Source organism: Lagenorhynchus albirostris, chromosome 20, assembly GCF_949774975.1.
Source record: "Lagenorhynchus albirostris chromosome 20, mLagAlb1.1, whole genome shotgun sequence".
In the NCBI taxonomy this organism is placed as follows: Eukaryota; Metazoa; Chordata; class Mammalia; order Artiodactyla; family Delphinidae; genus Lagenorhynchus; species Lagenorhynchus albirostris.
In genome coordinates, this window is record NC_083114.1 from 52,542,324 (window position 1) to 52,567,352 (window position 25,029).

Sequence of the window (25,029 nt, forward strand, 5' to 3'; positions counted from 1 at the left end):
TGCATTAGCTAGGATTTCTAATATGATGTTGAATAGGAGTGGTAAGAAGAGGACATCCTTGCCTTGCTCCCAGTGTTACAGTGAAAGCATCTAGTTTCTCACTATTAAGTATGATATTAACTGTAGGTTTGTTGTAGATGTTTTTATCAAATTGAGGAAGTTATTCACTATTCCTAGTTTGCTGAGAATTTTTATTGCAAATGGATATTGGATTTTGTCAAATGCTCTCTTGTTTTTTGCATTTGTTGATATGATCATATAATTTTTCTTCTTTAGCTTGTTCATGTGATGGATTACCTTAACTGATTTTCAAATATTGAACCAGCCTCGCATACCTGAAATTAATCCCGCTTAGTCATGCTGTATAATTTATTTTTATACATTGTTGGATTCTATTTGCTAACATTTTGAGTATTTTTGCATCTGTATTCATGAGCGATATTAGTCTATAGTTTTTCTTGTAACGTCTTTCACTTTTAGTTAAAGACATTAGTATTAGGGTAATTCTGACTTCACAGAATAAGTTTGGAAGTATTCCCTCTGCTTCTATTTTCTGGAAGAGATTGTAGAGAGTTGGTATCATTTCTTCTTTAAAGATTTGGTAGAATTCACCAGTAAAACCATCTGGGCCTGGTGCTTTCTATTTTGGAAGCTTATTAATGACTGATTCAATTTCTATAATAGATATAGGTCTATTATCTATTTCTCCTTGTGTGAGTTTTGGGAGATTGTGCCTTTCAAGAAATTGGTCCATTTCACCTAAGTTATCAAATTTAGGGGCATAGAATTGTTCACTGTATTCCTTTATTATCCTTTTAAAGCCCACGAGATCAGTAATGATGACCTGTATTTCATTTCTGATATTAGTAGTTTGTGTCTTCTTTTTGTCTTGTTTAGCCTGACTAGGTTATCAATTTTAGGTTATCAATTTTAGGTTATCAATTTTATTCATTTTTTCAAAGAACCAACTTTTTTTTTTTTCTTTTTTTTTTGGCCGCTCCATGCGGCAGTGAAAGCACAGAGTCCTAACCACTGGACCAGGGAATTGCCTCAAAGAACCAACTTTTGATTTTCTTGACTTTCTCTACTAACTTCCTGTCTTCCATTTCTTTTCTTCTGCCTATTTCAGATTTAATTTGCTTTTATTATGCTTGTTTCCTAAGGTGGAAGCTTAGATTACTGATTTTAGATCTTTCTTTTCCAATGTATCTATTCAATGTTATAAATCTCCTTCTAAGCACTATTTTCCCTGCATCCCACACATTCTTATAAGTTTTATTTTCCTTTCCATTTAGTTCAAAAATTCAACATGAGGGACTTCCCTGTGGTTCAGCGGTTAAGACTCCACACTCCCAATGCAGGGGGCCCGGGTTCGATCCCTGGTCAGGGAACTAGAGCCCGCATGCCGCAACTAAGAGCCCACATTGCCACAACTAAAGATCCCGCATGGCACAGTGAAGATCCCGCTCATGGCACTGTGCTGCAACTAAGACCCAGAGCAGCCAAATAAATAAATAAATAAATATTAAAAAAAATTAAACATGGTATGCCATTTTTCATCTATCAGATTGGCCAACATGTTAAAGCTTGGTGATATTTAGTGTGGGCTAAGGCGGTATAAGGGAGTGTAAGGCACATCTGTACGTCGGTATTGAAATATAGACTAGTTCAACCATTTTGGATGGTAATTCGTACGTATCTATACAAATGTAAAAGGGGTGTACATTTTGATTTAGCAATTCCACTCTCAGAAGGCTGGGAGCAGAGTGTATGTACGTACAGGGGGCAGAGTTTGCAGTAGTAAGATACCTGGGAACACCCCAAATGTCCAATAATAGAGACTGCTTCAATATATAGTATCTATTCAGTGAAACACTATGCAAAGACTATGCAAAGCATACACGCTATTATTGAAGGATGGTCGAGGTGTACTGTTAAGTGGACATGCAGGCTACAAGGATGGTATGTTTAATGAGATAGCATTTGTGGCTTTTTTTTTTTTAAGGGTATTAGCTTATTCTGTTTATAATAGGCTTGGATTTGTATGGACACATCTGGAAACTCATAACTGAGGTTATTTGTTGAACAGAGGTGCTTGGGGCCGAGAGGGAGGAGGGCACTTTCTGTTCTTCTCTTTATACCTTCTTTACAGTTTGAGTTGTTTTTTTTTTTTTTCGCGGTACGCGGTATTTCAACCTGCTATCTCTACATCAAGGCCTAATTGGGTCTTGCTAGGAAAAGACAAACGGGTGCTCTGTTTGTCAAGACAAGAGAAGAGACTTCTTAGAACTTTTACCTCTGATAACTCAAGTCCAGACTCAACAAGTTAGTTCATTTATAAGGGTTCCATTTCTTTTTTCTTTTTTTTCTTTTTGCGGTACGCGGGCCTCTCACTGTTGTGGCCTCTCCCGTTGTGGAGCACAGGCTCCGGACGCGCAGGCTCAGTGGCCATGGCTCGCGGGCCCAGCCGCTCCGCGGCATGTGGGATCCTCTCGGACCGGGGCGCGAACCCGTGTCCCCTGCATCGGCAGGCGGACTCCCAACCACTGCGCCACCAGGGAAGCCCTACAGTTTGAATTTTTAACCTTGAATAAGTATTACATTTCATTTGAAGAGCAGTTTTAAACCCAAATTGCAGATTTGAGCCCACAGGTGGCTTGAAGGACACTAAGCATTTCCTTTGCCGTCTCTGCCTTATACGAGAGCATGAGAAAGGCCACCCATCCCTGGGCTTTGGGCACCCTGGTCCTTTCTCTCATTTTATATATAAGAGGATTTCAAGAGGAAAAAAAAGAAAGAAAGAAAACCCTCCTGACCACTCTGTCAGATGGCGCTGTTGATGGCTGGCTGGTGGTTTCTAAATGAGGAAAAGAGACTAATTTTAATCACTACAGAAAAAAATGAAGATTTGTTTTCTTCCTTTTTTTATTTTTCTTTTTTGGCCATGTGGGATCTCAGTTCCCTGACCAGGGACTGAACCTGAGCCCTTGGCAGTGAAAGTACAGGGTCCTAACCACTGGACTGCCAGGGAATTCCCTAGATTTGTTTTCTTAGAAGTGTTTTTATAGAAAGGTAATTTAAACTCACCATCTTTAGAAACTAGAGAAAAAGAATCATCCATCTCCTCTGCTTGCCCCTTTAGTATTTTGTGGTGTTTTCCTGACTTTTTTTTTGCAATGCATCTGTCATATTTTAAATGGCTGCCATCCCAGGGAACATATACGCTTGTGATCTGCTTTTGTGGCTGTTATGTCATACCATATTCATTTTCAATATTGCTGCAGGGCCAGGAAACAGTAATTTGGAGGAATTATATAGCTAATTCCTCAGAAAGAGCACAAAGTCCGGAATTAGGAAGTTACCAAACTAAGGCTGTTGGGACTTCCCTGGTGGTGCAGTGGTTATGAACCCGCCTGCCAGTGCAGGGGACACGGGTTCGATCCCTGGTTCAGGAAGATCCCACATGCAGCAGAGCAACTAAACCCATGAGCCACAACTATTGAGCCTGCACTCTAGAGCCCGCAGCTAAACCCGTGAGCCACAACTACTGAGCCCGTGTGCCACAACTACTGAAGTCTACGCATCTAGAGCCCATGCTCCACAACAAGAGAAGCCACCGCAGTGAGAAGCATGCGCACCGCAACGAAGAGTAGCCCCTGCTCGCCGCAACTAGAGAAAGCCCGCACGGAGCAATGAAGCAAGCTCTTCCTCCCCCCTCCCTGTGGAAAGAGCATCTCTGTGAGTGGGCAGCTGAGGGCTCCCTGGTGACCTGCACCTTTGTGTTCTGAACAAGTTTGCAAATGAAAGCCAAGCTCCTGAGGCTGCAGCTGGAACACCACTTGCTCCTTTTGCTAAAGCAGCTTGTGCTAAGCATAGTTGGGGAATTCCAGCTTTTACTGAGTCAATGTCCACTTGTCAACATCGGCCTGACATTGGGTTGGGAATCATTGGAACTCATCTTTTCATTCTGTCTACCCTTTACTAGATATGGTTGCTATAAATATAATAACTTGCTTTTCACAGTGGATTTTCTTGAAAATCAGATTGGCAGCTTTGCATAACAACAGTCAGAACTCCTGAGCTACCCAGCATGGGGAGACGGAGAACAGCCTTAGCTATACGGTGTCCTGGCCAGCTGTGTTGACTCAGCGCAGCTGACCTCTCTGAGCCTGACCTTCCTTGTCTGCAGAAGGGAGACAATAGCTGTGCCTGACTTGTGAGTTTATTGTGAGCATTAGACAAGATAACACAAGGTGGGGCTTGTAACAGAGATGGGCAAACAGAAGGCTCTCAATTGAGTTGGCTACCAAATTACCCTTAGAGAAGGAAATTGGAGAAAATACAAAAACCCACACACATATGTAGTTTATTTACAAAATTGCAGTGATAATGTACAAAGCTCAAAGTATTTGTTCACAACCATAGAGGATTTTTATTTTAATTATTTTATTTATTTAGTTTTGGCTGTGTTGGGTCTTCCTTGCTGCGTACGTGCTTTCTCTAGTTGCAGCGAGCGGGGGCTACTCTTTGTTGCGGTGTGTGGGCTTCTCATTGCGGTGGCTTTTCTTGTTGCGGAGCATGGGCTCTAGGCACGCAGGCTTCTGTAGTTGTGGCTCGCGGGCTCTAGAGCACGGGCTCTAGAGCGCAGGCTCAGTAGTTGTGGCGCACGGGCTTCATTGCTCCGCGGCATGTGGGATCTTCCCGGACCAGGGCTTGAACCCTTGTCCCCTGCATTGGCAGGCAGATTCTTAACCACTGTGCCACCAGGGAAGCCCCGTAGAGGATTTCTTCCTGAGACCTATAGAGCAAGATGTTATCAATATTTTCTGGAGCGTTTTTTTGTCTTGTTTTGGTTTTCTGGCTGTGCCGCAGGGCGTGTGGGATCTTAGTTCCCCCACCAGGGATTGAACTCAGGCCGTGGCAGTGAAAGTGTCGAGTCCTAACCACTGGACACCAGGGAATTCCTGCCCTCTAGCCCACTTATTCTTTACTGTGGCACCTAGCAGTTTAAACTTCTCCCTTCACTTAGTTCTCAGGACTGCACAAGGACCACCTCAGCGAAATCATCCTAGGTATCCTTACACAAGGACTCTGCCTTTTTATCTCCCTCATCTGTGACAGGGCTGCGCCTCCTGGATATTTCCTTCATCAGCACTTTCACGGCCACCCACCAGATCTGAAATTGTCCTCTTGCCCCAGAAGGGCTGCCTAATCCCCCTCCAGGCTCTCTGTCCCACTTCTTTCTCCTCTTTGTGGAACTGGGTCCTGGGAGGGCCTTGGGAACCCTATGGCTTGGTGCCCACCAGCGTATGCCTCATTGTCTATCTACCTGTACCTGGATGTCGGGTCCACAGACGAACTGAACAAAGCTGTGTGGCCACTTACTTCCCCAGGGCTGGGGGCAGAGACAGGATGAGCAGGGAAGGGATGGAGGAGGGAGTAACTAGGTTTTGCAGGAGCTGGCTCTGGTGGTGGAACAGCCATCCCTGCAGGAACCTTGATCCAGGTCCCCCTTCCCGCCCCAGAGCTGTACTTAGAGGAGAGTCTGGGCAGAGGAACTGAGACATTCTGGCACCCTGCAGAAGGGGCGCTAGCAGCTCTCCAAGCCTTTCTGATTTCCTCAAAGGCCCTGTGAGCAATGCTCCCCGTGTGTCTGAATACCTGCAGGCAGGCCTCAACCTCTCCTTAACTGACCCCACCACCTGGGCCCCAACCCCTCAGACAGGTCTGGGCTCTTTCACCCTTCCCCTTGCACTGTTTCCAGATGTAGGAAAACTCCCCGCTGAAGCCACTTCTCTACCCGCCCAGGTCCTCAGCACTCCCATGCGTGCCCTTCCCGCAGCGGGGTCCTCACCCCCAGCAAATAAAACCACACAGTTCTCTACAAAACAGACACCTTCCGGTGGAGCTTGGGGCTTGCTCTCCGGTCCCATCCAAATCCCTGGGATGGACGCTCCGAGAACTCCTGCCACAGGAAGTTGGCTGAGCCCCTCCACAAGGCAGAATTGTAGTTATGGGCGCCGCTGGGACCATGGGCGACCACTTTGTCCCCAGCCGAGGGCTTGCACACAGGGCTCGTTACATGAGCTTTAGGGCCGAAGGGGGACGAGATTACACAGGCCCCTTGTTCATTAAATGGACACATATTAGGCGCCTGCTGTGTGATAAGCACTGTGCTATGCTTTGTGGGGAATGCGCCATCGATGCCTGGATCCAGACTTCGATCTGGAGAAACGAATTCGTCATTGATCTTTGTGAGAAGAGTCAGCCTTCCCACGAAGACGGCAAGTGAGTTGTAACTGTTGTGACAAAACGCCGCTCAAGAGAACTTTCTCTGTTCAGGGTGGAAACCCGCATCAAGGACAAACCCGAACACAATTCTCTGCCACACCCAAGATGGCCACCTGCCCGGTCCCCCTGCACTGAGTTGCACGCAGGCGCACTCAGCTTGCCACTCCTAACATGGCGCATCAGCGCGCCCCGGGGCGGGGCCGCGGGCGGAAGTGGGTGTGACAGGGACGGGAGCCGAGAGGGCACTCGGAGGCGAGGTACTGGGCGGTGAGAGCCGCTGGGGGGGTCGAAGTCATGATACCCCCGCAGGAAGCGTCCGCCCGGCGGCGGGAGATCGAGGACAAGCTGAAGCAGGTGGGGCTGGAGCTGGGGCGGCGGGGGAGGAGGTGAGGGAAGGGGTCGAGATCCGGGCCGGGCCTCTACTCAGGGAGGCGGCGGGAGTGGGAGGGGTCCCTCCCTGCGAGGAGACCTAGTCAGGGGCGAGGCCGTGGATCCAGGACGCGGTGGTCTCCTTTAGCCTTCGGTTTCTGGTGACGTCCTTGCCTGCGCTCCCCCCAGGAGGAGGAGACGCTGTCCTTCATCCGAGACAGCCTGGAGAAGAGCGACCAGCTCACCAAGAACATGGTGAGTAACCCCTCAGCTGGGAGGGCTTCCAGACGCGGGAGGAGAACCCTGCGACCCGGTAGTTCCGGTACCTAAGGCCTGGGGGTGCCGGTCTGGGTAGCGGTGGTGGTAAGCTGTGGGTTTCTCTAGCAACAGTATGACACGTCTCTTAACACTCCCTTCCCCTCGTCCGCCCCTTCGCTGCGGATGCTGCAGCCCCCACTGGCCTGGGCTTTCTGCTTTCTGCCTAAGTTCTCCATTCTTCCTTCTCTCCTTCTGCAGACATTTAGTGAGACTGACTTAGGTGGGCTGGGTACTGGCCATGCATCATCGTCAATTCAAGTGAGGGTTGGACGGCCGGGTTTCCACTTCTGGGATTACTGAGGGCAGAAAAAGACTCAGCCTTCACCCCAGAGGGCTTGAGGTGTAAAATGAGCTGTGAAGTCAGAGAGATCTGGGGTCTAGTTCTCGCCCCTCCACTTATTTGTGTGTGGCCCCTGACAGGTAACTCTGAGCCTCAGTTACCTCCTCTGCTAAAACGGACGATGCCAACCTCCAGTGTAACTGTGAAGGTCATAGAAGCTAATGCATAGAGATGCATTTTGCATAGTACCTGGTATACAATAGGTCCTCAGTAAATAAGAGTTTCCTTCCTTGTTCCTAGAGAAGACTACAAAAGCACAAACCGAGCAGATACAAACTTGAGTATGTATTTAGTAACACAGTCATCAGGTGCTAGTCCTTACTTAATGAGATTCACTCTTGGAGAGAAAGGGTTTTGAAGGTACCAGCAATGCATTTGAGGCTACCCTGTATGAAACTACTTCCCGTTCAGTCCAGGAAAGCATCAGAGAGAATAGAGATTGAGATTTGACTTCAAAGGGTGGAAGGGAAGCCATCCTGAGGTGATTATCTGAGGAGGAGTTAATTTAATGCTTGACTTGCCTTCAAATCAAACTTCAGCCAATTTATTTGGGCCACCTCCTATGTGCCAGGCACATGGTAGGTTCTGGGGATACAGCAGTGAACAGGTGTACCCTGTCCTTTCCCTCATGGAGCTTATTGTCTAGAAAACCAGAGAAGAGGCAGCAATTGCCAAAGACCTGGTGGGGGGCAGAAGCGGTGCTGGGACAGCCCTGAGGCCTGAGAGCACGGAGCTTCCCCCCGCAGGTGTCTATCCTGTCATCCTTTGAGAGTCGCCTTATGAAGCTGGAGAACTCCATCATCCCTGTGCACAAGCAGACGGAGAACCTGCAGCGGCTGCAGGAGAATGTTGAGAAGACTCTGTCCTGTCTGGACCACGTTATCAGCTACTACCATGTGGCCAGTGACACTGAGAAGATCATCAGGGAGGGGTGAGCTAGGGCCAGAAGGTCACATTCCTAACGCCTCTCGGACCAGTGGCTGTAGGCCTTGGAAGGGAGGAGTAGAATATATTTGAGTCTAGAGTCCCCTGTGTTAATTCTCTTCTCCCCTTTCCAAATACCATTCTCTTGGTCCTTCTTTCTGCCCAGGCTAATAGGACTTTTCTCCTTTCCAGCCCCACAGGTAGGCTGGAAGAGTACCTGGGAAGCATGGCCAAGATTCAGAAGGCTGTGGAGTATTTCCAGGACAACAGCCCAGACAGCCCAGAGCTCAACAAAGTGGTAAGGGGCCAGCAGAGTGATGTGAGAGGTTTGGGGACACCAGTCACGGCCCTGGTCTCATGAGAGACACTGAACCAGCTTAAAAGAGAATGTAGTAGAATAAACAGAAGTATATAATACCGTACACATACCGTAGGCATTAAGATCTCTGTCTCAGAAATCACAGGTATACATTTTTATTGCATCTTAATAATTTAACTAAATTATAAGTTAAATATGAAGTATAAGTTTAACATTTGATTTTTATAAATGCATGGGTATTTTTTTATTGTAGCAAAAAATACATAATATAAAATTTGCCGTTTTAACCATCTTTAAGGGAACAGTTCAGTGACATTAAGTACGTTCACACTGTCATATAACCATCTCCAGAATCCTTTTCATCATCTCAGACTGAAACCCTGTACCCATTAAACACTAACTCCCCTTTCTCCTCCCCACCAATCCCTGGCCATCATCACTCTACTTTCTGACTCAATGAATTTGACTAGTGAGGGGACCTGCATTCATGTTTTCATATTCAATTTTTTGGTGTCCTATCTTTGTGTTTAAGTTTTGGGGTCTTTATTAGATCACCAGAGGGAGATGGAGAAGGGCTGGGAAGTGAGGTTTACTCAATGCATTGAGGAAAGGAGAGAATGCAGACAGGAGAAAAGGTGGGAGCAGAGGCCCAGACATCCCAGCCACTGAGGAACATCAGAGGGCAGGCCAGCTTGGACCCCCAGGCCCCTGGCACACCTTCCTGGTGGTACCACAGTTCTTGCCCTGAGGCGTGTGTCTTACCCAGAAGAGGGGGTGGGCTGAGGAACAAAGATGGGAAACTGGCTTTTCTCCCACCCAGAAAGCTGTTGCTTAGAACAGAGCCTCCCAGCTTTTCTCCCATCGTGGCCCCATCAGAAATGAGAATGTTTGTGTGGCACACTGGGGTAAAGTGGTAACTAGCCAGTGGTCTCTGGCTGCGCACAGCGCCACCTGGCCTCCCGGAGGACTGACAAGATCAATACCTTGGCACACCAGTAACGCAGTGGGCACACACCAGTAAAACCATAATACTGCAGCCCTTGGGTGGGCAGCGTGGACTCAGAGATTGGGATGCCAGGGGCTGGAGAACTTGATTCTTGAGGGTCTCTACCAAGTTTGGATCACAGAGTGAAGAGCTCTGTGCTAGAACTTGGGTGTGGGAGTGGATTGGAGAAGGAGAGTACAAAGAATATGCTACAGGTTTACCCCAGAGGACGTACTTTCCATTTAAGCAGAAACGCTCCAACTCCTCTCTCTATTTTTAAAACATCTTTACTGAGATATAATTCACATACCATAAAATTTACCCATTTGAAGTATAAAACGCAATAGTTTTAGTATAATCACAGAGTTGTGCAACAACACCGGAATAAATTTTATAACATTTTCATCGCCTATAAAAAGAAATCCATTGGCAGTCACTCTTCTTCCCTTCCCTCCCCCATTCGCCCAGCCTCTGGTAATCACTCATCTCTTTTCTGTCTCTGTAAATTTACCTCTTCTGGACTTCTCCTGAAAATGGAATCACACAATATGTGACCTTTTGTGCCTGGCTTCCTTCACTTAGCATAATGTTTTCAAGGTTCATCTACGTGGTAGCGTGTGGAGGTGTTTCCTTCCATCGTGTGGTTGAATAATATTGCATTGTAAGGATTTGCCACATTTTGTTTATCCATCCATCACTTGACGGACACTCCACTTTTGGGCTGTTATGAACAGTGTTGCTATGAACCCTTGTGTACGAACTTTTGTGTGGACATACGTTTTCAATTCTCTTATCTGCTCTGGATACCTTTCGCTCATCAGATACATGATTTGCAAGTATTTCCTCTCATTCTGTGAATCGTCTTTTCACTTTTCTGATGGTATCGTTTACAGCACAAAAGTGTTTAATTTGATGTAGTCCAATTTATCTATTTTTTTTCTTTTGCAACCCCTTTTCTAACAAGAACACAAATTAATGGTACAATGAGAAAATAATCAACTGATATCTGTGAAGCACCTACTTCTTGTAAAACTCTGGGTTTCACCTATGAACATACGTTTTGAGAGAACACAAGGGAAAGAAATAAGCAAAGCTTCCCACCGTTTATTCTCTGGGAAAAAGGAAGTGAAGGCAGAGGAGGGCCGAGGCCCAGAATCAGGAAGGCAAAGGAAGGGGATGGGGAGACGAGGGCCTGCTGAATGGTGGAACAGCCGTGGACCCTCTTTCTTCTTCCCCTCCCCCCTTCCTTCCTTCTTCCCTGTAGAAGCTGCTATTTGAGCGGGGGAAGGAGTCGCTGGAGTCCGAGTTCCGCAGCCTGATGACCCGGCATAGCAAGGTCGTGTCCCCTGTGCTCATCCTGGATCTGATCAGCGGTGAGGACGACCTGGAGGTACAGGAGGAGGTGCCCCTAGAGCATCTGCCTGAGAGTGTGCTGCAGGACGTGATCCGCATCTCCCGCTGGCTGGTGGAATATGGCCGCAACCAAGGTGAGGTGTCCTGGGGAGGCGGGGGCCCAGGCGGCAGGGCCAGAGAGAGTGGACTTTGCCCTTTGTTTCTTTAATCCTCCTGCATTTCTTTTAAAACAAAGGAGTTTAGTAGGAAACAATATGAGGAGTAAGTCTACAGCTTATGTATCAAATTATGAATCTAGCTAAATTCAAGCTTTTTTTATATACCTTACTTTCCTGTTTCTTTCCTTTTTTTGATTAATTATAAAAACTTCAAGTAGCACAGAAAGGCTTAGGTGAAAAGCAAAAGTCCATCTCCCCACTTCCCTAATGCTTACAGTATCATAACCCAAAGATGAGTACTGTTAAGGTTATTTATACCCTTCCAAAAAATTCTTTATGCCACTGCATGTGTGTGAGAGGGAGAGAGAGAGAATAAATATGTGTGTATCTGCTCCTCGTTCCCAAGTGGAAGGGAGCATACTAAACACTCCCCTGTGATTGTTTTGTTTTTATTTTGCTTTCAACTTAGTAATACGTCTTGAGAGTGTTCCGTATCAGTACGTGTATATTTGCGTCATTCTTTTTGGCAGCTGCATAATATTCCATGGTATGTTGGTACCATCATTTCTTTAAATCCAGTCCCAGGATTTTTTTTTAAATCCCAAGTTAAGCAAAAAATTTAAAAAAAAAAAAAACCACCTGTAATGAATATTCAATTGAAAGCTTTTTAGCCCCCCCGCACCCTTCGTCTCTTTGTTAGTCTGTACACATACCAAGTTGTCAGTGTGTGTTGTCCCTGCCTTCCCTCGAGGACTCTGTGGTGCCAGGTCTCAGGGCCGCCTGTACTGACCACACGGCACGTCTGTGGCTCATGAGCTGCACTGTGGGAGATGAGGGCTCGGCAGGAGCTTTTCAGGGGCTCCCTTGGGATAAGTGGGAGGCCAGTGGATGCTTCCAGACCCTTCAGTCCCCTTCAGTCAGAGCCTCAGTGTTCTGTTCCATTTTTCACATTGGTGACACACTCGTTGGGAGCTGCTAAAGTGTACCGTGGCATTCGTATCTTTTTCGTTGCTCGTTTGCATTTTTGGATTTTCCAGTTTTCCGGTATTGACAGTTAGTGCTGCAGTGAGCACAGTTGTATGGCTTGCTTTTCTTGTTTAGGAAGTTCTCTGAGATATTTTCTCAAAGGTACGGTTATCAGGCAGAACTGTCTGAACAGATCTGTAACCTTCTTGCCGTCTTGAGTTCCTCTCCGGGTAGGTGGGGCCAGTCGACTGACCCATCGAAAATCCCACAGCTGTTTGTTCTTCATTAGCTTCATTTATCTTAGCTTTTTGACAGGGCTTTCACAATCCTCGAATTTTTTAAACTTTGCATTTCATTCATGGCTAAAGAAATGGTGTGTTTTTTTATTCAGTGACATTTGTTGTCTCTTTACTGCATATAAATTGCTCACATCCTTTGACCCCTTAGCAAGTTGAAGCTGGATGTAAACTTTACCTTTTTTTTTATCTAAAAAAACCTTACTGTGGACTTCCTTGGCAGTCCAGTGGTCAAAACTCTGCACTTCCCGCACAGGGGACATGGATTCAATCCCTGGTCAGGGAAGATGCCACGTGGCATGGCCAAAAAAAAAGAAAATAAAAACCTTACAGGGAATTCCCTGGCGGTTCAGTAGTTAGGACTTGGCACTTTCACTGCCAGGGGCCCGGGTTCAATCCCTGGCAGGAGACCTAAGATCCCACAAGCCACACAGCGCGGCCAAAAATAAATAAATAAAATAAAAAATGACAGCTAATTGTTGGTTCTGTTGGGGGATACTTTCCCTTTTAAGCCTTTGATTTGGGACGGACGAGGCCGTGTGGGAGGCCGCTGGGAAGGGTTAGCACGGAACAGTGGTGGGCACTGCTGCTGCCCTGCGGAGCTGCGTCTGGAAGTGAGAGGGAGGCCCTGGGGCCAGGCAGAGGCAGGAACCCCAGCTGTCGCCCATCTCTCCTCAGACTTCATGAACGTCTACTACCAGATCCGCTCCAGCCAGCTGGACCGCTCCATCAAAGGCCTGAAGGAGCATTTCCGGAAGAGCAGTTCTTCGTCTGGGGTCCCCTACTCCCCTGCTGTCCCCAACAAGAGGAAGGACACACCTACCAAGAAGCCGGTCAAGCGGCCAGGTGAGACCCCACCCTGGCCCACCTCAGAACCAGACAGAAACTCTGTGGGACCCGGGTTGCCTTTGCCCACCCTGGGGGTAGCAGCCGCTACAGCTTGACCTCACAGCGACCCCCAACTATAGGTACGCAGGACAGAAAGCAGGTGTCTGCCCACCTAGCAAGGCCCCACCCGGTGAGCTCCTCTCTACCCAGCCGAGTCTGGGGGCTACATAAGTGTCCTTGGAGTGGAGGGTCACAGGCACGGAGAGGTGGGCTGACAGGGGTGCCGGGGCAGAGCCTCTTGCTGGACCCCCTTCTCCTCCCTGCGTCGTCCTATCAGGAGGCCAGGCCCGCTGCTGCCGCCAAAACTGTGGACAGGACAGGGGCAGGCACTGCAGCCGTCACATTGCAGAAGGCCAGGGTGGCTTGAAGAAGTGGATAGGGGAGAGTTTACACTTTCACAGTCACCCAGAAAGGAAAATAATGCCACGCCTTCTTCTCCAAAGACCTTAATCCGGCTTTTGGGCTCCACTCGAAGTTAGTGCCTTGCGGTGGGAGAGTCAAGGGAGGGGTGTTGAGGTGGGAGACGCCTGGGCCCTGGGCGTCAGTGTCCTGGGCGAACAGCTCACTGTCTGTCCTTCTTCCCGTCATCATGTCCCCTGTAGTCTGTGCTCCGGGTAAACAGTGTTCCTGTGTGTCAGCTTCCGCTTGGCAAGCCTGGCTGTGTCTGGCTGCTGAGAGGTGTGGCCCTCGAGAGGCTGGGGTATTCCAGGGTGAGGGGCTGCTGCAGGCCCCAGGGAGAGAGCGCCAGTGAGGCTGGGGGCTGCTCCCACCCTAGCCTTCCCTGTCCAGCTGCTGCTGTGGGCACACGCACCGGTGGGACCCGCCTCTCACGACAGCGTTTTCCTTGCCTGCCCCTCAGAGAACGAGGGGCCTGTTGACACCGCGAGCACCTGCTCTTCCTCAGGCCTTTGTTCAGGCTTCGGAGATATGGCGGAGCCGAGGGTGCCCGCAGGGGCGCAAGGGAGCAGAGCATAAGGGAATCTGGGTGGCCCCAGCAGGAAGAGCACTGTCCTCCCCCCCCTCCAGTGTGGATATCCTGGCTGACCCCCTGGGGAACCTGCCACAAACGGTGACTCTACTAAGCCAGCCTGCGCGGCCGCAGCTGCCTGCACCTGGGCCTGTCCGTCTCTGTGCCTTGGTTCCGGGAGGCTGCGAGGCTGCCTGGGCCTTGGCGAGTCTGTGCTCTCTTCCCCTCTGTCTCTTCTCTGATGGGCCCAGTGGAGGCCCCAGGACCCCGACTGCATCCAGGAGTGCTGCTGGCCATGCAGGGAGCAGGGATCTGATCTCGGGGCCCCCAGTTCACCTAATCTAGCTTGGCTTAGAGCCCCAAGAGGAAAACTCGGGCTCTGAGCGTCCCTCTGGTTTCTGTGGGGTTTCAAGAGTTGTCAGGAGCTGGGGGGCTCAGGACTGACGTCAGGAACTAGGGAATCAGGCCCCTGGGACATCAGTTCCCAGCTCTTGAGGAGAGGAGCAGGGAGGCCTCGGTGGGTAATGAAACACCGACCTCAACGTCGTTTGTGGTAATTGTGCCCCTGGTGGGTTTGGCGGCTGCCGGATCAGTGCCCCCAGCCCACGTCCACGTGAGCATACTGGCGAGGCTCCTGGAGGCCCGGCGGGCCCACCTGCTCCTGGTCGGTTGTGGGGCAGGGCACTGATTCGCTCATTAGCGGGGCTGCTCACTGAAGGGGCAGAACCCAGCCAGCCAGATGCTGAGCCCAAGCCCCAAACTTGGTTATTAGTAACTAACTGCGGCTGGTGCAAACAGAAAGAGATGAGCCGCTCAGACGCTGCCCCTCCTCCGCTAGCCTTCTGGGGAGCTGCCAGGCCCCAAGGAGCCTCGCTGCGCTCAGAGATGCGAGGGGGCACCTGGGAGTCCCCAGGGAAGAGGGGCGGAGCTACGCTCATGGGCGCCTCCCCTGCCCCAGTACATTTTGTTAACAGGGCAGCTGTACACATCTGTTTTAGATGCTGTTTTATTTCCCCGCGTTTTCTGCCCTGAGATGTCTCGTTCCCACAGAGGCGGCTGACCCTGGAGGCTGTGGGCGCTGCAGTTTTGTTTCCATTGTGCTCACTTGTGATACTAACTGTTGGTTTTTTCCCCCCCGTGCCAAGGGCATGTGCCCTTTCCTGCTGCCCTCCCTCCTGCTCTCTGTGTGACTGGCTCCTATTAACTTCTTTCTGGCTTTTGAGTTTTTCCCAATTGCTTTGGTGGTTTGGGTCCCTCCCCTGGTGTATGGGGCCAGTCTGCCTCTGGGTCTCCAAGCCTTCCGTCCTGGGCGCTGCTCGCCCAGGAAGCTCGGTCCCGTTTCACCAACTCCTGGGTGCTGCTTTCGTCTGGCTACTGTTTGGCCGCGTCCCGGCACTGAGCATGCCCGGAGAACTCTGCCTGCCCTTTGGGGAGGAGCCGTGGGCCTGCCTGCTTCAAGGTGCCCCCAGGCTCTGCCACCTGGTCTCGCCTTCTGGGTGTGAGGGCTCCATCGCTAGCTCCTCCATCCCAGGCCCTTGTCTATTTCTGAGTTAAGTGCCACTCAGTACTGTTTTTTATTTTTGGCGTCTCCTGGTGGATCTTTGCCCATCTCATCTCCTTCACTCTCTGCACTTCCTAAAATGAACTCAGATCTGGAACAATGAGGGCCACTGGCAGGATCAGGAGCTCCACTGGGGGAACGAAATGTGTCCGTTCCTCCATCTCCTTCTGCGGGGCCTCTGGCGGGCCCGGGAGAGGCCTGCTGGGAGAGATGGTACCCGGGCGTGCTCTGCTGGGGGCGGGCCCGGCAGAGGCCTGCTGGGAGAGATGGTACCCGGGCGTGCTCTCTGCTGGGGGTGGGCGTGGGCCTGGGGGGTAGGTGGAGGGCTGTTGCTGTTTCCTCTCACTCGTTTCCTAGGTCTTCTTATCTCCTCTCTGTGTGGCTCTGGTGACAGGGACGATCCGTAAGGCTCAGAACCTTCTGAAACAGTATTCCCAGCATGGTCTAGATGGGAAAAAGGGGGGCTCTAACCTCATTCCTCTGGAAGGTAATCATCCTGTGTTCCTCTCCTCTTCCCTCCTCCTCCACCGTGTGTCCACTCACGTGGTAGGGCAGAGCCTCCAACCCCCCCAGAGGGCCTCGGGCGCAACCCTGAGAGGGGACCAGGGGTGGGAACTGAGGTCCTGGGCCTCTGACCCCAGCTGGCTCGGGGACAGCTTTCATGGCCCTCGGCCTGGTCCTGTCTGGCTGACGGCGGCTCTGCCCTCCCGGAGGCTTCCCGCTCCCTCCCCTCCCTGTCTCTGTCCTTGTCTCCTGTTTGAACTCAGAGAAAGTTCTTTGTCACGGGCAGCCCTTTCACGCTCAGACCAGCAGTGGCAGGACCAAGGCGGCCGAGGCCTCCTGGCCGCCCCCCTCCACCTGAAAGGCGAGCATGTGCCACAGGGGACAGGCAGCCCGTACACCATGTCCCTGCCTCCCTCCCATCAGAGGAAGGACAACCCTGCCCTAGTGGACCAGATCCACCTTCAAAAGAATGACCCTGGGGGCGAAAAGAAGCCTGTCCCCATTCACTGGGCAGTGACATTTCTCTAACTGGATCTCTCCCCAAATATGGTGAGATAAACCCCCTGGGGCTGAGCATCAGAGCTTCCGCAGCTGCTGGAAACGCTTCAGAAACCCGGTTTTCTCTCAGCCTCCAGGCGTGGGGAAACCAGCTCCCGAGGATGGTCTGGGGCACTGCAAGTCACGCTTGAAATGGCTGTTCCCAAGGTGGTCTGTGGCAGAGGAGGGGCTCAGAGCCCTCTCCAATGCCCCCTCCCCTACACCCCATCTCACATACCCCCCCGGAGGTCGAGGGCTTCTTCCCAGTCCCCTGAGAGGCAGCCACCCCGCCCCTGGATAAACGCTGCTTGTGTTTGCGGCCGACGTCTCGCTAGGTCACGAGCATGATTTCCGAGTTAAGCACCTGTCCGAGGCCCTGAACGACAAGCACGGGCCACTGGCCGGTGAGTACTGCAGCCCAGCCCGAGGGCAGCTGCCGCTGCATTCACGGCCGTCCCCAGAGGGCCTGCTCCGGCCTGGCCTAGCCGGCCGCTCCGCTCCAAGGATGAGCCCGGCCTACTCGCCTCTCTCTCTCCGGTCTGTCTCTCTTTTGGGCACTAGGTCCCCTTGCCTCTCTCCAGGTGGGAGTGCACGCCTGGCTCTCAGGGCCTGGGCCAAGGGCAGAAGTTGCCGCCACTCGGAAGGCGGGCAGAGAGGGCAGGCGGGCCCCTGGAGGGCAGGGAGCATCAACACCTGACTCCAGCGATGGCTCCAAAGCTCTGACTCCTCGGAGCCCGTCCCTCGGCACATAGGACCAGGTTGCCTGCGGGCACCCCTGCCCCAGCCTGCAATGCAGTAGCGGGATCCTGTCTCCTGCTGGGCAGCTGACAACCAAGGAGCCCTCCCCCTCTGAGGCTCACATTGCCTCATCTCCAGCTTTGATGCCACGCCAGCTAGCCTTATGGACCAGAGCCCATTGCCTCTTTATACATTCCAGAAGGCCTGGCGGGGCTGGTATCTGGCTCCAGAGGCCCAGCATTTTCGGACATGGACGACCACTGAGCCTGCCTCCCTGAGGTGGACGCGGCCACTTGCCCATCCCTGGGTGTCCTCTTCCCAGTACAATTCAGAATCCTCAGTCTTGGGGTCAGGCGTGTCTTATCCAGGAAGTCGATTGGGGGATCTTATCCTTTTTATCCATCTCCCCAACACCTCTCGTACCTGACATTCTGGAACAAAGGCTGGACTCAGCCCGTTTTTCCTCGCAAACCCTGCCGGGCCTGCTGGAGTTCTCCCAGCTTTCTGCCAGCACAGTCGTCTTCCCCATCTGCTGCTAGTCTGGCTACAGGCCAGGAACTGGGGAGACTCGTGCCCCACCCCCCAGCAGGGAGAGGGTCTGCCCCAAACCAGTAGCTCAGGGGCACTGCTTTCCCCCCAGGGAGAGATGACATGCTGGACGTGGAGACCGACGCCTACATTCACTGCGTCAGTGCCTTTGTCAAGCTGGCCCAGAGCGAGTACCAGCTGCTGACGGACGTCATCCCTGAGCACCATCAGAAAAAGACCTTTGACTCTTTGATACAGGTCCTGCCCCTGGGCCCTGACCAGATGCCCCAGCATGAGCTGTCACTGCAGAAGCTTGAGTTCGGTCCGGGCATGCGGTCCACAGCCCTCAACTCCAGCCACTACCTCCACCTCCCATCCTGGGGATCTGTCCTGGGTGGCGTGTCCCGGTCGGGACCTCCCCATTGGGGGCATACTTCCCCCACGCCCCTCCAGGTGCCCTCACCGTCCCTGGGAACCGGCTGTCTGCCCCCTCCCCTGAGCCCTCTCCCTGCCCCGCTCTCTCAGGATGCCCTGGACGGGCTGATGCTTGAAGGGGAGAACATCGTGGCTGCTGCCCGGAAGGCCATCATCCGACACGACTTCTCGGCTGTGCTCACCGTCTTCCCCATCCTGCGGCACCTCAAGCAGACCAAGCCTGAGTTTGACCAGGTGCTCCAGGTATGTGGGTGAGGATGCCCTTGGGGACCCCGGAAGGAGGAATCCTGCTGCCCGGCACGGCCCCCCAGGAGAACTGTGTTCTCTACCCCCACGGGTCCGCTCCGAGGGTGAATGGCAGCAGCTTCCTCAGGGTCCCGGGCATGTGGAGGTGCTCTCAGGGTGAGTGAAGAGGGGAGACAGTCCCCTGGGGTGAGGGGCCGGGAAGGAGCAGGGCCCCCGGCACAGCCTGTAGCCGGCTTCTGGCACCCTGTGCAGCCATGTGCTTCCTCAGGGGACGGCGGCCAGCACCAAGAACAAGCTGCCCAGCCTCATCACCTCCATGGAGACCGTTGGAGCCAAAGCGCTGGAGGACTTCGCTGACAACATCAAGGTGCTCTCCCTCCCTTCGCTGCCGTGCAGGACGGCCCGTGGGGCTGTGGGCAGGGCTGCCGGTGACCTGGCTTGGAAACTCTTTCTGAAAGCAGGCCTCCAAGAGGGGCGGGCCTGCCCTGTGGGGAAGCCGGCCGTGCTGCTAGTCTCCTGTCAGTGCCCACGGGCCCCCCTTTCTTCCCCAGGGTCTCCAGAGGCCCCCCACCCCAGGTGTCAAGCTCCTGCCCCGCTTTTCCCATGTAGTCATGTCCGTATGTCTGTCCCGCTCACCTTTGTGCCCAAGGGGCATCCTGACACCTGTCTGCCAGGAGGTGGCGCCATGAGCCTGCAGACTGGGGTGTGGGGTGGGCGCGGGACTCCCCGGGAGCTGCTTCAGGGAGTCGGGCTGTTCTTCCCACAGAACGACCCGGACAAGGAGTACAACATGCCCAAGGACGGCACCGTGCACGAGCTCACGAGCAACGTAGGTGCTGCCCGGGGGCTCCTGGGGCGGGGAGGGGGCGCAGGGGGCAGGATGGACTGCAAGGTGCTTAGTGCCCCCAGCAGACAGGGCCTTTCCCAGGAGGCCAAACCCACAGGGTGAAGCACGAAGTTTGCAGCCACCCTTTTCACTGGGCAGGCCCCTGGCCCTGTACCTGTCCTGGAATGGTCAGAGGGGTGAACTGTAGGAGGTGATCCGACCTTTGGGTCCTGCCCTTGACCTTCTTCCTGGACCTGTTTTCTCCCCACGCAGGCCATCCTCTTCCTGCAGCAGCTCCTGGACTTCCAGGAGACAGCAGGCGCCATGCTGGCCTCCCAAGGTACTTGGCACCTCCCAGCGGGGCCCCGTGCCCCACTCCTCCCTCTGGCCTGGAGACGTGGGGTTAGCCCCCTCTGGGTGAGGAGATTTCCCCCGCCCTGTGGAGTGGGAAGGAGATGTGGCCTGTGGCGGGACCCCCAAGCTGCTTGGGCCATCTGGGCCCAGCATCAGGAAAGCAGCCGGGGTATGACTACCTTTCCTGGCCTCCAGCCCCTCTCGGCTCCCTCCACTGTCCTCACTCTGGAGAGCAGAACTCACTTGTTTGGAGGTGCCCTTCCCGCCCCGCCCCTCCTGCATTTCCCCACCTCCTCCTGTGTTGCCTTTCCTCCTAGCCCCGCCCCTCCTGCATTTCCCCACCTCCTCTTGTGTTGCCTTTCCTTCTAATTAGTCCAGTACAGCTGACCCCTTACAGCTGGCATCTCAGGGCCAGCCTGGTGTCTTCCCGGGACTGTGACTGCTGTCCTGGGACTGGGGCTCAGGAGGTTAGCACGTGGGGAAGAGCGCGCTTCCGAGCACTGAGACCCAGCCCAGCTTGTTGGGCCCCAGGCCTTCCCTTTTCCCCCCAGTCTAGGGGCAAGGAGCCAAGGTGCAGCCTCTGGCCTGTGGGTCTCCAGATGTCCACTTTCCAGTGTGTCGCTGGCCTTCAGGGGTCCAGCCTGGGCTGTCCTGCTGTCTGTTCCTGGCATCGCGGGGAGTGGTCTGCTTGGCTCGGGTGTTGCGGCCGTTTCTAACCTGTTTTTGCACTTTGCATCTTCCTCCCTCCTTTGTCTCTCCCCCCTTCCCCTCTGTGCGCACTGCCTCTCACTGCGTAGTTCTTGGGGACACATACAATATTCCTTTAGACCCCCGAGGTAAGCAGCAGGGCTCCGCAGCCCCATCCTTCCCCTCTGAAGCCCCCTGAGTGAGGTTCCCTGGGGACAGAGGCACCTGGACAGACTCCCAGTAGGAGCGGGGTCAGAGGGCACACGGTTCCTTCCGGGTGCTCCCAACCCTCTCAGCTCCCTGACGGCCACTTTCTGTCTCTGGGTTTCTCCAGGCAGCATCTGCTGTGTCCAGCACCCTGAGTACACCCTTCAAGCTGGTCCAGCACCTCCCTGTCCCCTTCCTCCCCCATCCGCTCCCTTCCCCCCTTGGCTTTCTGCTCTGTGCAGCCAGCAAGTCTCTCTTCAGAAGGGCCTGGTAGAGGAGGTTGTGGGCAGTGGGGGTGAAGGGGGAGAGGCCACGGGGGGCCTATTCTAAGACTCTGTTGCTGACAAATGGGAGAAGTGGGCCTTGTCGGTACCCCCAGCATGGGTCGGGGGCTGGGTTGCAGAGGCTGTCCCGTTCCTGTCCTGCCAGCCTTCCTGCCGGCCCTGGGCCAGCTCATTACCCCTGCCAGCCCAGACCATGGAGGCGCCGGCCCTGGGTTCCAGGAAGAGTCCCAGGGAGCGCCCCCCACAGCGGGAAGGGAGCCCTGTAGCTCAGCACGTCCCCGGGAGGCTCGGGCCCCTCCCAGGGTTTCCTCAGCCACTCCGTGGGCCTAGGGGAGGCCAGAGAGGGTCTCGGCTGCTGCCACTGCTGTGTAACAGGACCCCTCCTCTCACAGAGACCAGTTCCTCAGCCACCAGCTACAGCTCCGAGTTCAGCAAGCGCCTCCTGAGCACCTACATCTGTGAGTGGCAGCCTCCGGGGCCCGGCCTCCCCGCCTCCCCGCCTCCCCGCCTCTTCCCTTCCGTCTCCTCTCTGTGCTCTCCTGCTAGTCCGGTCTCACTCCTGAGCACCAGCGCCCCGCCAGCCAGCAGCCTCCGGGGTCCGGCCTCCCTGCCTCCCCGCCTCTTCCCTTCCGTCTCCTCTCTGTGCTCTCCTGCTAGTCCAGGTCCCGCTCCTGAGCGCCAGCGCCCCGACTTTTAGAATCGCAGCCTGACCTCTGGTTGGGGGGCCGCGGGTGCTCGGCAAAAGGCTCCCAAGGCTGGTGGGGTCTCGAGTCCGGGAGGACAAGGAGCGACGGGTGGGAGTTGGTCTGTGGGCCCCATGATTGGGTCATTTGGGTCAGAATGCCACGGGAGGCGTGACCACATCCTGCCCTGTGCAGGTAAAGTCCTGGGCAACCTGCAGCTGAACTTGCTGAGCAAGTCCAAGGTGTATGAGGACCCGGCTCTGAGCGCCATCTTCCTGCACAACAACTACAACTACATCCTCAAGGCCCTGGAGAAGTAAGTGGCTACGGGTGCTGGTCTGCAGCTCTCACCTGCCCCTGCCTGTCCTGCCAGGGCTGGCTGTGCCCCCTCGTGTCCAGGGCGGGGAGGACGCCGCTTTACCCTTCACAGTCCCAGGACCCAGGGAGGTGGGAGGCAGGCCCCACTGGTGTTCCTGCAGAGACCGGCAGCCTTTCTATCGTCCCCTCCTCTCTCGCCTGTTCCCACCCCAGGTCTGAGCTGATCCAGCTGGTGGCCGTGACCCAGAAGACTGCCGAGCGCTCCTACCGTGAGCACATTGAGCAGCAGATCCAGACTTACCAGCGCAGGTGGGCCTCTGCCCACCCTCCCGCTCCCCGACCTGTGTACCCACCAGTAACGCTTGCTTCTCAGAGCCTCGGGATGCCGGGCCCAGTCAGAGTGGGCTCAATGACGGGGAACTGCCACCCTGTGAACCCCAATCCTCTACTTGTTTTTTAATCACACTCGTGGGGTGGAGAAGGGTAGTTGCCAAGGGTGACGACTAAGATGGTTGAAGGGCTGCCCGTCAGAGATGTGGGTAACGTTTAGACCAGGTGAAGAGCAAGCCCACAAGGTCCCTTGAACTTGGCTGAGCCCCACTACAGGGCTGTCTCTGCCCCTCTCCTCCTGTTTCTTAGTTTGTGCGTCTCTCTCTCCCTTTGTGTGTTTCTTCCTCGTGACCATATCTCCCTCTGCTTTCCCATTTATCTGTCCTCCGTTCCCTTTTTCCTCATCTCCTTCTCCATCTTAATTGGACATGATATCAACGTGAAGTGTAGTTGGTAGTGTTTGTTCAATTTATTGAATGTTGTTTTCTGTCCTTAATTTTAAAAGCGAGCAGCTTGAACATTTTTATTCCCAAGGAAAAAGATCTCAGCTATGTTTTGCTTAGTTATGACCCACACTGATCCCTGCCCTCACCCTCTCCCCCAGTAGATCAAGAGATTTTTAAAAAACAAAGCAGTCCAGCCCCAGGGAGGGAGCAGCTGCCTGAGGCTGTCCCTCCTCTGCCCTCTGCTTCCCTCCCTGCCTGGCAGTTGGTTAAAGGTGACTGATTACATCGCTGAGAAGAACCTGCCTGTGTTCCAACCCGGAGTCAAGGTGGGCTGAAGGCCTGGGCTGGGAAGGGATGTCTAGCAGATGTGGTGCTTTCTGTTGTGTCTCTGGGAAAAAACAGACAACTGGGATGAGAAAGCAGAGGACGCCCGTGGCCATCCAGGCAGCAGGGGAGAGGCCTGGGCTTGGGGTTTGGGGAAGGAGCAGGGGCAGGACGATCCTGTTCTGAGGGACGCTTTCTCTGCCGTCTCCCCTGGCCCCCCAGCTTCGGGACAAGGAGCGGCAGGTGATCAAGGAACGTTTTAAGGTAAGTCAGGCTCCTCCCTGCTCCACTGATCGCTGCTGCTACTGTAGCAACACAGACTCAAACCTTTGTCTCTGGGTCACTTCTGTTTCCACCATTTTGGTGACCAGGGCTTCAACGATGGCCTGGAAGAATTGTGCAAGATACAGAAGGCCTGGGCTATTCCCGACACGGAGCAGAGGGACAAGATCCGCCAAGCCCAGAAAAACATTGTTAAGGAGACCTACGGGGCCTTTCTGCACAGGTTAGCCCTCCGTCTCTGCCCTCCCAGCCCCACGCTCCCCGTTGCCCCGGCTGGACCACTGGGTCCTTCTCTTCTTCAGGGAAACCTGGAGAGGGTGGTGGGTTTGGGTGGCAGATCCAGTGCCCAGGGCTTTGGTGTGGGGCCAGACCCAGACATCACCCAGGGGCACCCCATCGGGAGGGCCTTAGGCTGAGGCAGAGCTGGGGAGGGGCCAGGCATCCCCACTGACCTCAGCGCCTGGTCAGGTATGGCAGCGTGCCCTTCACCAAGAATCCTGAGAAGTACATCAAGTACCGCGTGGAGCAGGTGGGCGACATGATCGATCGCCTGTTTGACACCTCCGCCTGAGCCACCACCGCCCAGCCTGGCTCTGCCGACCAGCCATGTTATCGGACAGATAAACCGGTGTTAACTTGCCTCTGGGCCCTGGGGTCTTTCTCCACCACCCCGACCAGGAGCCTTGTCCCTGAGCCCTCGGGTCCTGGTTTGCCCTTCCTCTCGCGGCCCCCATTCCCCACACAAGCAGCGCTCTCCCGGAACTCTGGGGTTCCTCCGCACCTTGGGCTTCATGACCCTGACTGCGGCCCGCAGGGGCCACGTGACGGCTTCAAGGCAGGAAGGACAGAGAAGGAAGACAGAGGTCTGTGCCCTCAGCCGCCTTGTGTGGACAGGAGCAGGAGAGCAGAGCAGGCCCACCCCCGGACCAGCTCCGACTTGGGGATGGAGAACCCCCTTCAGCCCGGGCGTGAGGGTTGGGCTCGGAGGAGCAGGCCACACTGCAGCCACAGGGCCTGGAGAAGGGCAAGCAGGGTTGACCCGCGCTCGGACTCAGTGCAGAGACCGCATTCCCCATCCCCGCAGTCCTGCGGTCTGGGGGGTTCTGCCCCCGAGGCATCCCCCCGGTGGCTGGAGCGGGAGTGCTCTGTCCCCTGCCCTCTGGGGGCCAGTGCTCCGCAGGACTTCACAGAAGGAGTTCTGACAACCCCGTGCCTGGAGCCAAGCAGCAGTGGTTGCAGAGGAGCAGTTAGGCTGCGTGTGGGGACTGGGTGACCAGTGAACAGTCGTGAGACGATCTGGGGCAGAGTGGGGGTCGGGGGCATGAGATGGGCCCCACCTACTTTGACAAGAGTGAACAGCTGAGCTCAGTGAAGACCAACCCCTGAGGCGCCCTTGCACTGGGATGATGGGTTTATTCCACACTCTTTGCTTGCATGCTAACAGAAGGGAGAGCTCAGGGTGGCCTGGGGTCCTCCAGGCTTAGGGAAGAGAGTCGATCTCCCTCCCTCCTCTTTCCTGAGACCCTGTCACAGCCCAACTCCTCAGGTCTGTAGCCCCAGGCCCT

The 25,029-nt window shown here is 54.0% G+C and overlaps 1 protein-coding gene across 13 annotated transcripts; it reads left to right on the top strand.

Moving 5' to 3' along the window:
* The first annotated feature begins 6,495 nt into the window (after positions 1-6,495).
* Positions 6,496-24,104, top strand: EXOC7 (exocyst complex component 7). 13 transcript variants are annotated; one of them, XM_060135918.1, is made up of 21 exons: positions 6,496-6,645; positions 6,850-6,915; positions 8,065-8,249; positions 8,435-8,540; positions 10,811-11,033; positions 12,998-13,165; positions 16,130-16,222; positions 17,112-17,180; positions 18,155-18,300; positions 18,568-18,720; positions 18,992-19,090; positions 19,490-19,552; positions 19,823-19,889; positions 20,701-20,739; positions 21,474-21,539; positions 21,960-22,080; positions 22,296-22,391; positions 23,121-23,184; positions 23,405-23,446; positions 23,554-23,687; positions 23,933-24,104. In XM_060135918.1, the coding sequence occupies exons 1-21, from the start codon at positions 6,586-6,588 to the stop codon at positions 24,033-24,035; spliced, it is 2,163 nt and encodes a 720-aa protein (XP_059991901.1). In that variant the 5' UTR covers positions 6,496-6,585; the 3' UTR covers positions 24,036-24,104. The 13 variants fall into 13 exon arrangements, with proteins under 13 accessions (XP_059991901.1, XP_059991896.1, XP_059991902.1 ...); XM_060135913.1 differs by having other exon boundaries at positions 18,155-18,720; XM_060135919.1 differs by lacking the exon at positions 20,701-20,739.
* Positions 24,105-25,029: the final 925 nt, after the last annotated feature.

Bases quoted from the DNA above. Each gene is read 5' to 3' on its own strand.
- EXOC7 (XM_060135913.1), top strand. From the start codon at position 6,586: ATGATACCCCCGCAGGAAGCGTCCGCCCGGCGGCGGGAGATCGAGGAC. The intron at 13,166-16,129 runs GTGAGACCCCAC...CTCTGGTGACAG, and splicing joins GAAGCCGGTCAAGCGGCCAG to GGACGATCCGTAAGGCTCAG. The intron at 22,392-23,120 runs GTGGGCCTCTGC...CCTGCCTGGCAG, and splicing joins ATCCAGACTTACCAGCGCAG to TTGGTTAAAGGTGACTGATT.